The 13,716-nt window shown below is 44.7% G+C and overlaps 1 protein-coding gene across 2 annotated transcripts in view; it reads right to left on the bottom strand.

Moving 5' to 3' along the window:
• Positions 1-11,603, bottom strand: part of LOC111156870 (microtubule associated serine/threonine kinase family member 4) — a 555,459-nt gene extending 543,856 nt beyond the window's left edge. For both annotated transcript variants that reach the window (XM_022517982.1, XM_022517984.1), the window contains exon 1: positions 11,238-11,603. In XM_022517982.1, coding sequence (XP_022373690.1) covers positions 11,238-11,603 — 366 coding nt within the window. The remainder of the gene's footprint in view (positions 1-11,237) is intronic.
• Between the last annotated feature and the right edge of the window lie 2,113 nt (positions 11,604-13,716).

The raw sequence follows: 13,716 nt of genomic DNA, 5'->3' as shown, positions 1-13,716 counted from the left end.
ATCCCATGACACTGAGATCATGACCTGAGCCGAAGGCAGCGGCTTAACCCACTGAGCCACCCAGGCGCCCCAGACAGCAGCATTTTCTTAAGCACCAGTGAGTACAGCCCAGTATCATCACTGTTAATGTTTTAAGGCTGGTTATCAATATTTCATCAGAAATAAAAATAATTCCTTTAAACATGTGGCCAATAACAGCTTACTGCTACAATTGTGATTGTGATGAACAACCAAAAATTATCCTAGCAGAATGCAGTTTCCCAAAGCCAACCAGAAAATAAAAATTGATTTATAGTTTAAAATCCTCATTTGTAGAAACTCACTCAGCCCATTAACTGATGACCTGAAACTCCGGATCAGAGTTTTAAATCTTAGCCGTGACCTTGAGTTCTACAGACAGACTCTTCAGCCAAACTCTTCACGCCAAAGGCACAGAGACCTATCTGCTAAGTATGTCTTTTCATTAATGATTATTCGTTTATTCTTGTCACAGCATCTAAGGTTCTGTGCTAGGTTCTTGGATACAGAGAGATCAAGAGGCTGGGACCTTAAGGAATGCAGGGTATATAACGTCAAGAAGGTCACTTAGCTACAGCTACAGCATGGTAGTGTGGACCAACTGAATTATTAAATTTTAAAGGACTTTGGTAAAAGTTCAATGAATAAATGCATGTAGAGCCCTCAGAATGATGTCTTGACACACACTATGCCTCAAATGCAATTTTGTGCAATATATTATTATCCACTGAACCCCATGCACTATTCTTGGAGCAGGAATTTGACTTGATAAGATGCTGTTCCCTCTCAGAGGAGCTTACAGTCTAGTGGAGGAGAGACATTAATTATCAACAATACCGCAAAACAACTGTACAAAATGGGAAGGAGAAATCAAATAAAGTATCAGAAAAGGCTATGCAAACTGTAAAGTCCTGCACAAATGTTAACAGTAAGACAAGATCTGGCATAACCCAGGAACAAAGAGATGCAGCACAACCCTCAGAAAAAGAACTTCTGCTATCTTCCACTTTTTAATTTAAGTACAGTTGAGGCACATGTTACATTAGTCTCAGGTATACAACACAGTGAGCGATCTTCAACTCTTTTTTTTTTTTTTTTTTTAAGATTTTATTTCTTTATTTGACAGACAGAGATCACAAGCAGGCAGAGAGGCAGGCAGAGAGAGAGAGAGCAGGAAGCAGGCTCCCTGCTAAGCAGGGAGCCCAATGCAGGGCTCGATCCCAGGACTCCGAGATCATGACCTGAGCCAAAGACAGGGGCCCTAACCCGCTGAGCCACCCAGGCGCCCCAACGATCTTCAACTCTTAAAGTTAAAAAAGATACCTACTTTCATGAACAGTGCATGTACTTTTATCCTCACCCTCTACCTCCTCTTACACACTTTTACATCTTCAATGGTTTTCAAAGATGATTGATGCCCAAAGTGAGAGCCCTAAAGCATGACAAGATGTAAAATTGTTAAAAAAAAAAAAAAAGTAAAGGAAAAAAGGACCTTGTTCACAGAATAATAAGGCAGGAAAACCACACCAGGACATTACAGGGGAAAGAGAAAACAAAGTGAGAACAAAAAGACCTTCTGAGTTTTTGGTGAATCACACAATTTCATAACCAAAAAAGGCTTTTCCCCCAAACATTCTATTCAATTGGTTTACTACAATCTCCCAACTAATGTAGTTTGTTATGTTCTTTTTAAAATTCCAACAGCCACACTTCACAAGGGGAATAAAGGAAAAAATGCCAAAATGTCAAATTGCTTCTCTCCAGGTATAACTCCTCCCAAGCTGGTCTTATTCCCCAATTTTAAAACTGTTGCCCTCAGCTTGCTCCAGGTGGAACTGTTCCAATTTCCTCCTGAAAATAAGTGATGTTGACTTTTTAATAAAATTAAGAGAGTTCCAACTTGTAATTTCCATTTTATCTCTTCTTCAAATAGTGATTTTTGCACTACATCTAAAAGCCATCCATCACCACAGATTAAAAGTAGTCCTAAAAGGTCTTAGAACCACTCTGACCCTATTTCTCTTACTAGCCAGCAGTCAACAGCTTATGAGGATAACTACTCAATGTATTTAGAACAAAACACCAAAAAATTCCAAAGACATTAAGTGGTACATTAAGTTTACAAAAGTAGTATTTCAAACAATATATATGTAAGTTAAACGACCGATACACAGAGCAAAGAGAAGGCAGTCTTTCCTGATTTGACTGTAGCTTTCTGATGCTCACACAATAATCTTTAAACTAAAGCCGTGCCAACTTAACCCCGAGCTTCTACTCACTAGTCACAAGAGAGCCACAAAAAGGAAAGGACAACCTTTTCTTGAGTCTTCCTGACAGGTACTCTACTCCTGTAGGAGGAGTATGAAGTGTTCCTTTGGTCAAACTTTTTAAGGATGACTTCTCTCCAAACAAGCAAATCCCTGGCTGCCCTTCTGTGTGGAGCAACTTTCCCCTCCTCCCTCGGTTGCACCTGAGGGGGAATCCCCACGGCCGCCCTCTTAAAACAAGCCTGAGGGGATAATGACTTCAAATAAGCCTCAAACCATATCAATTAAGCTTCAGAGGATTTCCGCTAAGCATTCCAGCTAAAGCTAAAGGAGTAACAAAGCAGATTTTCTGAGTTTATGGTACATGTGTAGGAGCTAGACACCATAACAGAAATTATTTATTCATAAAAAAAAGCTGTTTGTGAAAATAATCCTTGAACCTTTATATACAAAATAGATTTCATCACCACTGCATCCCCTTTCAACACCTTAATGTAGCTTAGGTAGCAATGACTGCCCCCAAGAAGCAATTTTAAATTTGTAACTTCTGTAATCGAAGTCCCAATGACATATACAGTGACCTAAGATTTTAACCAATTCTAACCCAATTTTATTTTCTTTCCACCGATGATGCACTGGAGCCCTTCCTACTGGGCAAAAGGTATACCCATCTCTGCCTAAAGGAATGCCTAAAAACAAATGTCAATACCAGAAGCCAGAGATATGATGGTATTCTTTTCAAAACCAGCAGAGAAAGGCACAAAATCATGAGCCAGGAGTGAACTACACACCTACCTTCTCAGCTTATCAAAAAGGAACTGACCAAGTTCTAAGGCAGAGGCCAAAAGACCCACACCTGACATGAGTTTATTAATGTATCTTCTACCACCCGAACTAAACAAGCTGCACCTGTGAGCTTGCCCTCCACTGAAAACAACACTAAATTACAAATTCAAGAATAAAAAAATTAAATTTTCATTTTCCACATGATAGCCTATGAAATTAGTTAAGAAAAGAAAGCCAATTTGTCAGTATTTCCACTCTCCCTCCTACAGCCCTACCTCCCCCCGGCCCCCAATATCAGTACAAACCATTTGGGCTGAAAGGTTCAGTGGAAATAAGTACCATAATCAAAATTATATCGACTGTGTCCAAGAAAGGAATTGATGGGCTGGCAAAAGAGTACAAGCTTAGGGTACAAATTCATAGGCTGTCTCACAGACACATGTGAGACAGTTATGAATTCAAATTATTAAATAAGCCGTGAGTGCTCTTCATTAAGAGAAGTGGGAGGGTCCACCAGAAACTGCACAGGAATTCTATACATTGAAGTGTGACTCTATTGTATGTGTGCCGCTGACCACGGTCCTGAACCAACATTTTGCCTTCCGGGGAACAGTTTCTCGCCTATCTATCCTTCCCAGGGATTATGAACACGGTGAGAGTGTGCAGAGAAAGACAGGCACAGAGAGGGAAAGAGAAAGTATACAGAAGATGCCAAGGATAAGACTTCTGCTGATATGCTTTAATCCAAAACAACAGTACCAGATTAAAAAAAAAATTAGACAAAATATTGGAAACATAAGAGAACAAGAATCTCTGAATTGAACAATGCAAAGTTATGTAAATAGCGACCTGAACAGGCCTGTAGGGCAGTGCATGAGGTTGTGAGAGGGAAACAAACCGCAGTCCCTGCACCAGCATGAGTTATAAGTTAAGTGCTCCGAGATTATTTTTATTTTTGCCTTAAAGGGTGACACGCTTACACTGCCTCCAAAGGGTCAAAACAAAAGGGGATGGGGTGAGCACAATATACATACACAAATTCTTGCACTTTTAAAAGTACTATCACACTTCTGAAAGATTTCCTTTCTGCAAAACTGGAGTGACCCCTTGAACACCTGCCTTGTCCCATCTGACCCTAATGCTTATGTGACCAAAGATGGCTTCCAGAAAATCATCTGATGTGTCTTGTCACTCTCTTCTGAGTCTCCAAATCATTAGCTACAATGTTTAAGCTCACGGTCATCTCACCAGCCTCTCCACTAGGCTGATGTGCTGCCTTCTGACTAAATCCCTGGGTACAGCAAGTAATTTACATATGCATAGAGTCTCCTAGGATATTATTTAATAAATGACCACTAAGAGGAGGTTCCATGAGTAAAAGAGAGATAGTATCTTAATAGAAGGGTTAATGAACCATACGCCATAAAGTTTTCCTGTTAGTACATTATAAGAAATGCTCTATGAAATTAAAAGTGATAACTATGTTACATATCTACCTACTCATGAATGAAAGAGTCTGCCAATAAAACATGCTGGTAGCATAATTCACCAGGCTTCTAATTATTCCTGGCTATGGCATGCACAGTGTGCATAAACCAGCTCTTCCATACTCAGTAGTAAGAACAAATGCCATTACGGAATGCATACTATGTGCCAGGCATCATGCTGGGGACTCTAGAAAACATCTCATTAAGTCTCAGGACAACCCTCTGCAATCAACATTGTCATGCCCAGTTTACAGATGAGGAAACAGTTTCAGCATTAATAACATTTCCAAAGTCACACAACCCATTACTAGCTGAACTAGTGTCGTTAGTCTGTACCCTCAGACACTATGGACCCTAGAGCAGAGAAAAACTGGCCTGGCTGCTAGACCTGATGGGAGGAAAGAGAGGAGCACAAGTCCTTTCCAGACAACACTACAGACTGTGATAATGTGATTATAAATGGCATGGGGTTTCTTCCATCTAAAAAGTGTAATCATCTTTTCTAAGACAGAAATGTGCATGCATACACATAGACCACACTCAATTTTCTCTAGTGCCAGGCCACCTGGTTATGGATCCTCCTCATTGTGACAAATTTTTTCTTTTCCTTTCTTTTCTTTTTTTTAAGATTTTATTCACTTATTTGCCAGAGAGAAAGTGAGCACAAACAGAGAAGCAGTAGGCAGGACCCTGGGATCATGACCTGAGCCAAAGGCAGACTCTTAACGGACTGAGCCACCCAGGTGTCCCTGTGAGAAATTTTGTAACAAGCTCTTTCTACAGTTTGTCATGTTTGCACCCCACATTATAGTTCTTCTATCCCCTCCCTCAAAGGGACAAACTGAGAAACGACTGGATTCATTCATACACTGTGTAGATTACATAGCTTTGTCATTGACTAAAACAGTGGAAAAATATAAATACTTGACTTTTCCCTAGAATACCTCAGACCAGAGGTGGAAAGGGCAAAATCCTTAGTTCTCTGATGCTGACCCTTCCTTCTCCAGAAAAATACAAGCAAACAAGCTAGACTCTCATAATGTGTATTAGCTCACAAACACCACACTTCCCACCAACAGGGAAGCTCATACAATCTCAGGGCAATTTCACCTTGTATTCACCTTGGGTAAATGTTTTCCTAAAATTTACTGTGGAAATGAACGACTGCAAGCCCCTCTTCTCAGTCACTGTTCCCATGAATAAAGTTTTTCCTCCAAGAAAATAATAGGCTTAAGGCTTTCATCACAGTGAAAAGGAGCACTGATAATCACACTACGATAATCTCTGGAAGAGAGCTAAATTCTTTTTCTAGGATATTTCCCATGTGTTTACCTGGAGAACCTGAACTACCAGAAATGAGCCCCTGTTCCAGGTACATACCATTTATCAAGATGCCTTCTTTTAGGTCATCAGCTCCAACCCTGGAACATTTAAACAGGCTACACAAGCAGCTCCCAAGAAGAGCTAGGCTTTCTGACTTCCCGCCTTCCGAAAACATAAATCTTATCAGACCACTTTCTTGATTCAGTCCTTCAATGGCTCCCAGTACCCATGGAATGAAGTCCACAAGGTTCTGGACAACCCACTGCATCTCTATCAAGCATCATCAGGAGGGATGCTATGCTCCCTCCTCCATGCCAAATGACCCACAGACCTACCATATTCTCTCCGGCTTCACAGCCTCCTGCTCTCTGTATCACTCTGACCCCTTCCCTCTGACCCCTTCCCTCCTCCCAGGTATTTCGAACTCATCCATTAGGTCTCAGTTCAAATATCGCCACCTCAGTGAGGCAATGCTCACCTCCACGTTAAACGAGTTATACGATACAGACACACTCCCTCACAGTCTGCTCCTCTGTACCCATTTACTACCTGCGAAACCAACTAATAATTGTATGTTTAAGGACTATCTCCCCCAAATACACTAGAAGCTCCGTGAGCTCCAAGCTATCTCTGTCTCATCCACTCTCAGACCCTTAAAGCTGAGGCCAATGCTTCGTAAGAATCTCATGCAATACATACTGCTTGACTGATTCTTTAAACTCATGGCTCTCTTGCTGAAATTGTGAGTCAAAAAAAGGAGACTAAATATTAAATGCACCAAGATTTATACACTACTTTTGTTCAAATTATGTAGCTGCTGTGATTAATAAAATACAAACCCAAGAAAAGCTTTACTGATGGGGCCTGGGTGCCTCAGTCAGTTAAGCGGCTGCCTTTCGTTCAGGTCATGAGCTTGGGGTCCTGGGATAGAGCCCTGAGCCAGGCTTCATGCTCAGCAGGAAGTCAGCTTCTCCCTCTCCCTCTGTTCCCCAACTCTGCCCCGCCCCATGCTCACTCCTGCACGCAAGCGTGCTCTCTCAAAAAATAAAATCTCAAAAAAAAAAAAAAAAGGGGGGGGGAACTTTACTGAATCCATGCTTGTTTTTGCTATTTATTTTCTTAACTAATCAACACTAGAAATTCATCTGCTGCATCACTATCACATGTAAACCCCAAGTATTACTAAAAGCAGTACTCAAACTCAAACACTAATTAAGAGAACAGTTCAGAGACGTCCCATTACCATGCTTACTTAACACAGGAAACTGTTTCCCAACGTATGTCAACAAAATAAGCCCTTCAGTGTTGCAGAGTATAAATGAGCTGCTTTATATCGAGTTGAAAATCCTTTCAACCACTAAGCCTTTTTTTCAGCCATTCTAAGAATCCTTCAAAGTTTCAAGTTCTAATATACACAGTGAAAAGCAGACTTAATACACAAGTCCCTTCAAAGGTATTTGATTTGGTGATTTGGTTTTACCTGGATCTTGGGACGCCTGGGTGGCTCAGTTGAGTGTTGGACTCTTGATTTCGGTTCAAGTCATGATCTCAGGAATGTGAGATCCAGCCCCACATCGGACTCTGTGATGGGCATGGAGCTTGCATGAAAGTGTCTCCCTGTCCCTCTGCTCTGTTCCCTCCTTCTCCCTTTCTCTTTTAAAAAAACAAAACGAAAAAACCTGGATCCATGAGATATTTTTGATAAGAGATCTAGAGGTCTGAGCATAACTCCCAACAGACAAAAACAAATGGATACACATACAGTCACCCTTCAATCAAATGCACAATGATTTTCAAAGATGCCATTTTTTCCTTATTCATTCAACATATATTCACTGCGTCCTTACTAATGTATTAGACATACTGTGCTAGGCATACAAAGCAAAATCCCTGCCATCGAGGAGTTCAGTGAAACAACAAAATAGCACCTGAGTATTTCACTAGTGTCCACCACAGTTGCTTTGAGAAATGACAGAGCAGAGTGCCCAGAAGTCTGAGACATGTGATCAGAGAATAGTCCTCCAATCTAGATCACCACAGACTAATAGAGCCCACTACCTCTCAAAACTCACAGACTCCAAATGCAAAGGCTTCAGGAAGCAGCAGAGGGAGTCAGGTGCTGTTTATTAAACGAAATGACATGAGCCATCCCTAACTCTCCAGTGTTTCAAGTACAAAAGAACTACAGTCGCTGCCTTGTCAAACCATTGTTTTTAAGCACCAAAAGCATAAAGGGCCGATTTAAGTCTGTAACACTTAGTAAGTTCACACACATACTGAAAGTAAGATAAAATACAAAATACTGTAAGACACTAATAGATATAGTCAAATCAGCTTTCACAAGGTTGCCAAAAAAATTAGCAACACAATTATACACTACATATTTGAATTTCACTGTTTTTTTTAACAAGTTACAGAGTATGTTACTGTAAAAAGAAAAAACACACTTTGGAAAGCAATGACTCTCCCAAGCTAGACATAACAATTTCAAAAACTAAATGAGCCTCTTCCCATTTTATGGGTTGCACTTAAGCCTTTTAATGCTTTATACTCAGAGCTTTGCTGTAGCATAACTAATATTACACTAACTTTGCCCTGCCATAATACAACCTGATACAAATAAAATCTGTTTCCCAGCTTATGCTAATAAAATCAGAATAACCTGAACAGACACAGCCTCAGGTTCTCTCAAAGCAGCAGATTATTTATGTATAAATAAAAATAACAAGCCAGCCCAAGTTCGTAATTTCATGTCACAAAATTTTCATCACAAGTTAACCTGAAAAATTAATATTTACTTAGCACTTAATACTCTATGTTAGATACTGTGCTAGGATTAAATTAAATGGCATGTATAAAATGCCTAACTCTATCACTATTATTCCCACTTAACGGTGCAAAAACCAGGGCTTACATGAGTTGAATGGTCCACAATCCCACATCTAGTTAATGTGACAGCGTTGGGAAGCAAACCCAGGTCTTCCCACTAAACTTAGGGTTTGTAACCTAACTGAACCCTCTGGAACGGTGTTTGTATCTATGTGCATTTTCTTAGGAACAGATGGAGAGCTTACATTAGATTCTCAAAAAAGCCCGTGATCCCCACATAAGTTAAAAAAAATCACTGTACCATATGATCACCTGTAGGGGGGTAAAAAAAACAAAACAAGAAACGCCACACACTGGACTCCAAGGCCTTTCACCAAGACTACCACTTCTGTACTCCTAAGGAGGTAAAAACTCCACAGTTACAGTTGCACTTTAAAATCCTCAGAGCAAGTCAAGATTTCCACTCCTGGATAATTTCCAGCAACCCCTGCCACAGAGTAAGTTACACAATAAATTGTAATACTGTATCAGTTTACATCCAGTTCTGAGATTTCACAAATACTGACCAAATTTATTTAGTCATTGCACTTTCCAAAATATGTTTCCATCAACCAAGCCTCACTGCATTGCCTGTGAAAAATAAGCTATCATATATCCACTTCCGAGAAAGTCAAACACTGTCACCCTAAGGCCAGGCAATAAATCAGCTACAGAATCAGGATCCAAAGTGAGAAGTTACCTACTTCCCCCCCAAGATATGCGAGACCATGTCATTTACCCCAGAGCACCCTCTCCTAGCTACCCAGAAAACAGTGGGCATCTTTTCTACTAATGACAACATTAAATGAGATCCAGTAGTAAATCAGTGAGTTAGGGCATACCCCTAGCTGCCCGATGACAAGTGTGCTCCTCTTGAAAGCTGAGGCAGATATCACAGGGTAAACACCTGGCACATGCCTGGCATCTTCAAAATGAGACAGAGCCACTGAGGGACCCTGAGAGCCCTGTGGTAGGTATGGCACTCAGCTTAACTCCCAGCATCCTGTCCCTAGGATCAATCTTAATGATTCAGCCATCCTGAATTCCTGATCAGCAAAAACAAACAAACAAACAAAAACAAAACAAAACCCACATTTATGTGGAAATTAACTTTATCTTGAAGTTAACTGGTTCAAATCCCTCATTCTACAGATAAAACTGAAAGTCAGAGGAATGCAACAATTCACCCAAGGCCTCACAACTCAAGAGCAGAGAGACAGTTCTAGAAAGCAAGTCTCCAGACACCTGTCCAGGATCCTTACAATCCTCCTGGGCACAGAGAAATCAGTCAGGGATACTGGCAGAAGGCTGGCCATTGACGTGACATCGAGGACTTCACTCCCCCCCTTGTGCCAGATTCACTCTTTGCGTCCAGACTGAGATCCCTGGGGCCCAATGTCAGGACACTGACCTCAACTTGTATATTCTGAGAGACAAGGACAATTATTTATTAAAGCTAACCCCACCAGAGAGAAGAAAAATAGGATTCTGGCACTGAAGAATTAACTTCACAAGGAGTCTTTTAGTCTGTTAGGATGATGTTTTATTTATAACCCTGCCTGACCAAGATGACTTCCGCACAACCACCGTCCCAAGCAAACAATCTTAAAGATAATGAAGAACGCCACGCTTTCTAAGCGTGCGCCAAAGGCCGAAAAAACTAACAAAAACAAACAAAAAACAAACAAACAAAAAAACGTAAAACAAGAAAAGCAGTGGAGAGGACACCAAAGTCATATGCTCAACGTGTCGGGGCGCAACCGACAAGTTTTAGAAGAACATTCTTCCAAGAAACCAGGATGGACACAGTCCCCCTCCCCCGCCCTCGCCGAAAATGGGAGGTTCTCTATCCAGTTTGGCAACCCGCGCGCATCTGGACACCCGGGAACAACCCGAATGGGCGCTGCAGCGCGGCGGACGGAAAACTGAGAGTCCCCCTCTCTCAAGAGACCGACGCTGCGCGGACCAGCCAAAACCACCCGCAGGGGATTCCGGGGGCCGGCGTCACTGACAGTCTCCGCGCAACTCCGCGGTACCGCCCGCACTCGTCTGCCAGGACCCACACACAGTCTCTTCCCCTCACACCCATCTCCTCATCACACTCCCCTCCGCCCGAGAGCTGCGGCGGGAAGCAACGCCCACTTCGGAAAATGAGCTCTTAGTTGCGGGGACAAGCTAGGCGTCCAGATCACACCGTACCCAGACACACCGTAGCAGATACGGACAGTGAGTTCGCGGCTTTGACATCTTGGAAAGCACACTCTCAGAGAGCACCTGAAGACACACAAGCGGAAGTAACAGTCACGGGTAGTCAATAGCCCATCGGGAGGCTCCTAACTGCCATCACCCCGGCCTCCGGGCAGAGCACCTGGGTTCCCTCCCCGTCCCCATGCCCCGGGTGCGCCCTGCCACTAGCCGCTCGCGGGGCGCAGAGCTGAGGTCTCCCGATAGCCGGGACCGGCGGGGAGCGGGGGAAGGGGGAACTCACCTCCTCGTCCTGCTCCTCCTGGGACGCGCTGCTGCCCCGGGGCGCGGGTAGCGCGGTTCCTCCGGAGAGCTGCGGCGGCGGCGCACAGACTCCAAGCTCAAGCACCACGCGCGCGGGAGCCCACGCGGCCGGCGGCCGGGCTCTTACGGCGCCGCCCGGCGGCGGTGGCGGCGGCGGCGGCTGCTGCTCGCGGGAGAAGCCGCCGGGCTCCCCTTCCTCCGACAGAGTTTCTGAGCCCGAGGAACACTCGGCCGAGGAAGCGCCTGGAGAGGACGCGGCGGCCACCGCAGGGGCGGGAGCTCCGGGGCCGTGGCCGCTGCAGCCGCGAGGCACCGGCTCCGGCGCCTCCGAAACTTTCTCCCCCATTTCCCTCTCGGGCCCAAAGTGCGGCCCGGGGGGCGGCGGCGACGCGGCGCGCACTCAGCGTCTCCAGGGAAAGCTGCGGGCTGCGCGGCTCCGGGTCGCTCTCGCTGACGCTCCCGGGCTGCGGGGAGCCCCGCCGGCGACTACATGGCCGCGGCACGGCCGCCGGAGACCGCCGCCAACTTACCAGCCGCCCAGACTTGGCGGCCGACGAGGGCTGCCGCGCGCGGGGACAGGCCAGCTCGGGTCCGCGCTCTACGTTCCACAACCCGTGCGCGCCGCGCCCGCGCCCTGGGACTGCGGCTTAGCCAGCAAAACCTGCCTCCGGGCAGGAGCGGGGCCGGCGGAGGAGACGGGCAGTCCGGGGAACCAATGGCGGGCCAGGCGCGCCGGTGGGCGGAGGCTGCGGCGCCCCCGGCCGCACAGGCGTCAGGTAGGGGAGGCGGGGCCGAGGCTCGGACTACGGGATCCCGCCCGAGCGCTTGGGGCCACCGGGACTCCGGAGAGGAGGAGGAGGGACCTTGGAGGGTGGGAGTGGAAGCCCGCATCGGAGCCAAAGCCTGGGATTGCGAACTTGGCGGGGGAGTGGCTGTCGGTCCTTGGAATGCCTTGGAGAGATGGCTGAGGGGGCGGTGAGACCTTGGAGAAGAGCTGGACTTCGTTTGGAAAAAGTAAAATCGAGGAAACTGACCAGAAGAAAAAGTAGTAGGGCTTTAAGAGTAGAAGGAAACACAGTCACCCACCCACACGCATGCTGGAGGAGAAAGAGGGAAACTTCGTCCCACACTGAATCGATCTAAACCGACCTATTAACCAATCTGGGATTCTCCGTTTAAACTCCTCGGGCCTCAGTTTCCTCAACTGGAAATGGAGATATTAATATTTGTCTTGTCAAGCTATAAGCTGAACATTATCAATTATATATATATATATATATTCTGCCTCAGCAGCGTGCCTGGCTTGGAAACATGGATAGTTTTCCAATGACAATTTTCCTTATTTCTGTGTATAAACTAAAAGTTTAAGCCAACGACTTGTACCTTTGAAAGAGAAGAAAATAACGAAAAATGCCCCTATATTTAATTGGGAACAAGAATGTGCCCAGTACTGCGCCCAGGCCTAAACAAAGTTGAATTAGAAAGGGCTCTGTGGCCCTAACCATTGCCTGTCTCTCCACATCAGCTAAGTAGAGCATGAAAAGAGTTTGCATTTCCAGTTTAGTTTTTCCTATCCCTGGATTGTAAACCAGCAGGAAGCAAGACCAAGTGCTTCATTTTCCTTACCCCTAAGAATTAGGAGAAAAAACTTTCACCAAAGGCACAAGATTCACCTTACTGTCCTCCCCCAGACTGGAAAATGCACCCTCTGGGTGACTGAGTGACTTACATTTCTTGGAAGCCAGCACTCGGTTTAGCAGTGGGAAATAAATGATTCCTCACTTGCTTTCAGCTCCAGCCCTGTTCTGAGATCTGGCACTGTGACCTGGGATATAAATTCAACCTGATTAAATTCCACAGACACTGACTGAGTTGTGTGCCAGGTGCTTGCAGGGGATACAAAGATGAATAAGGCAGGTCCCCTGCCCTTGAGGAGCTTATGGTCAGACAAGAGATTGATGCTGCATAATATAGCTCCATTATTAATTTTTTAAAGCTGTGGTAGTGCTACAAGAACAATGTGTCATGGGAGAAGGGGGGAGAGTTACAGAAAAACAGTTAACAGGTCCTCAAGAATCTTAGATTTCTCTTTATCAGAACAGTTTTGCCAAAGGTCCTTAAGAACTGAAGGACTGGAGTTGAAAGCCCCTTCAGCTAATGAGCGCTTTTATGCTATCACAGTATTTACAAGTGCTACATCACACAAAGTGCTTCATTATACTGGACAGCAAGCTTTGTCCTGATCAGTTTCCTCCCCCCAGGATGAAGGGGAAGGAAATACGGCATGAACCTATTGCCATAGACAGCCATATACTGCAAAGCGGGCTCTGGCTGTCAGGCATATATTGTGACACTTTAGGATTATGTGCGGGGATGTGAATACCTGCTGAGGCAAAAGGACAATTCTAGTGCCTTGACTAAGTTGTGACAGCAAGGCTGAAGAGAGAGCACAGTGGGGC

This window comes from Enhydra lutris, unplaced genomic scaffold, assembly GCF_002288905.1.
Source record: "Enhydra lutris kenyoni isolate GAN:26980312 unplaced genomic scaffold, ASM228890v2 scaffoldscaffold50, whole genome shotgun sequence".
NCBI classification, from domain to species: Eukaryota; Metazoa; Chordata; class Mammalia; order Carnivora; family Mustelidae; genus Enhydra; species Enhydra lutris.
This window is presented reverse-complemented; position numbering and strand designations above follow the sequence as displayed.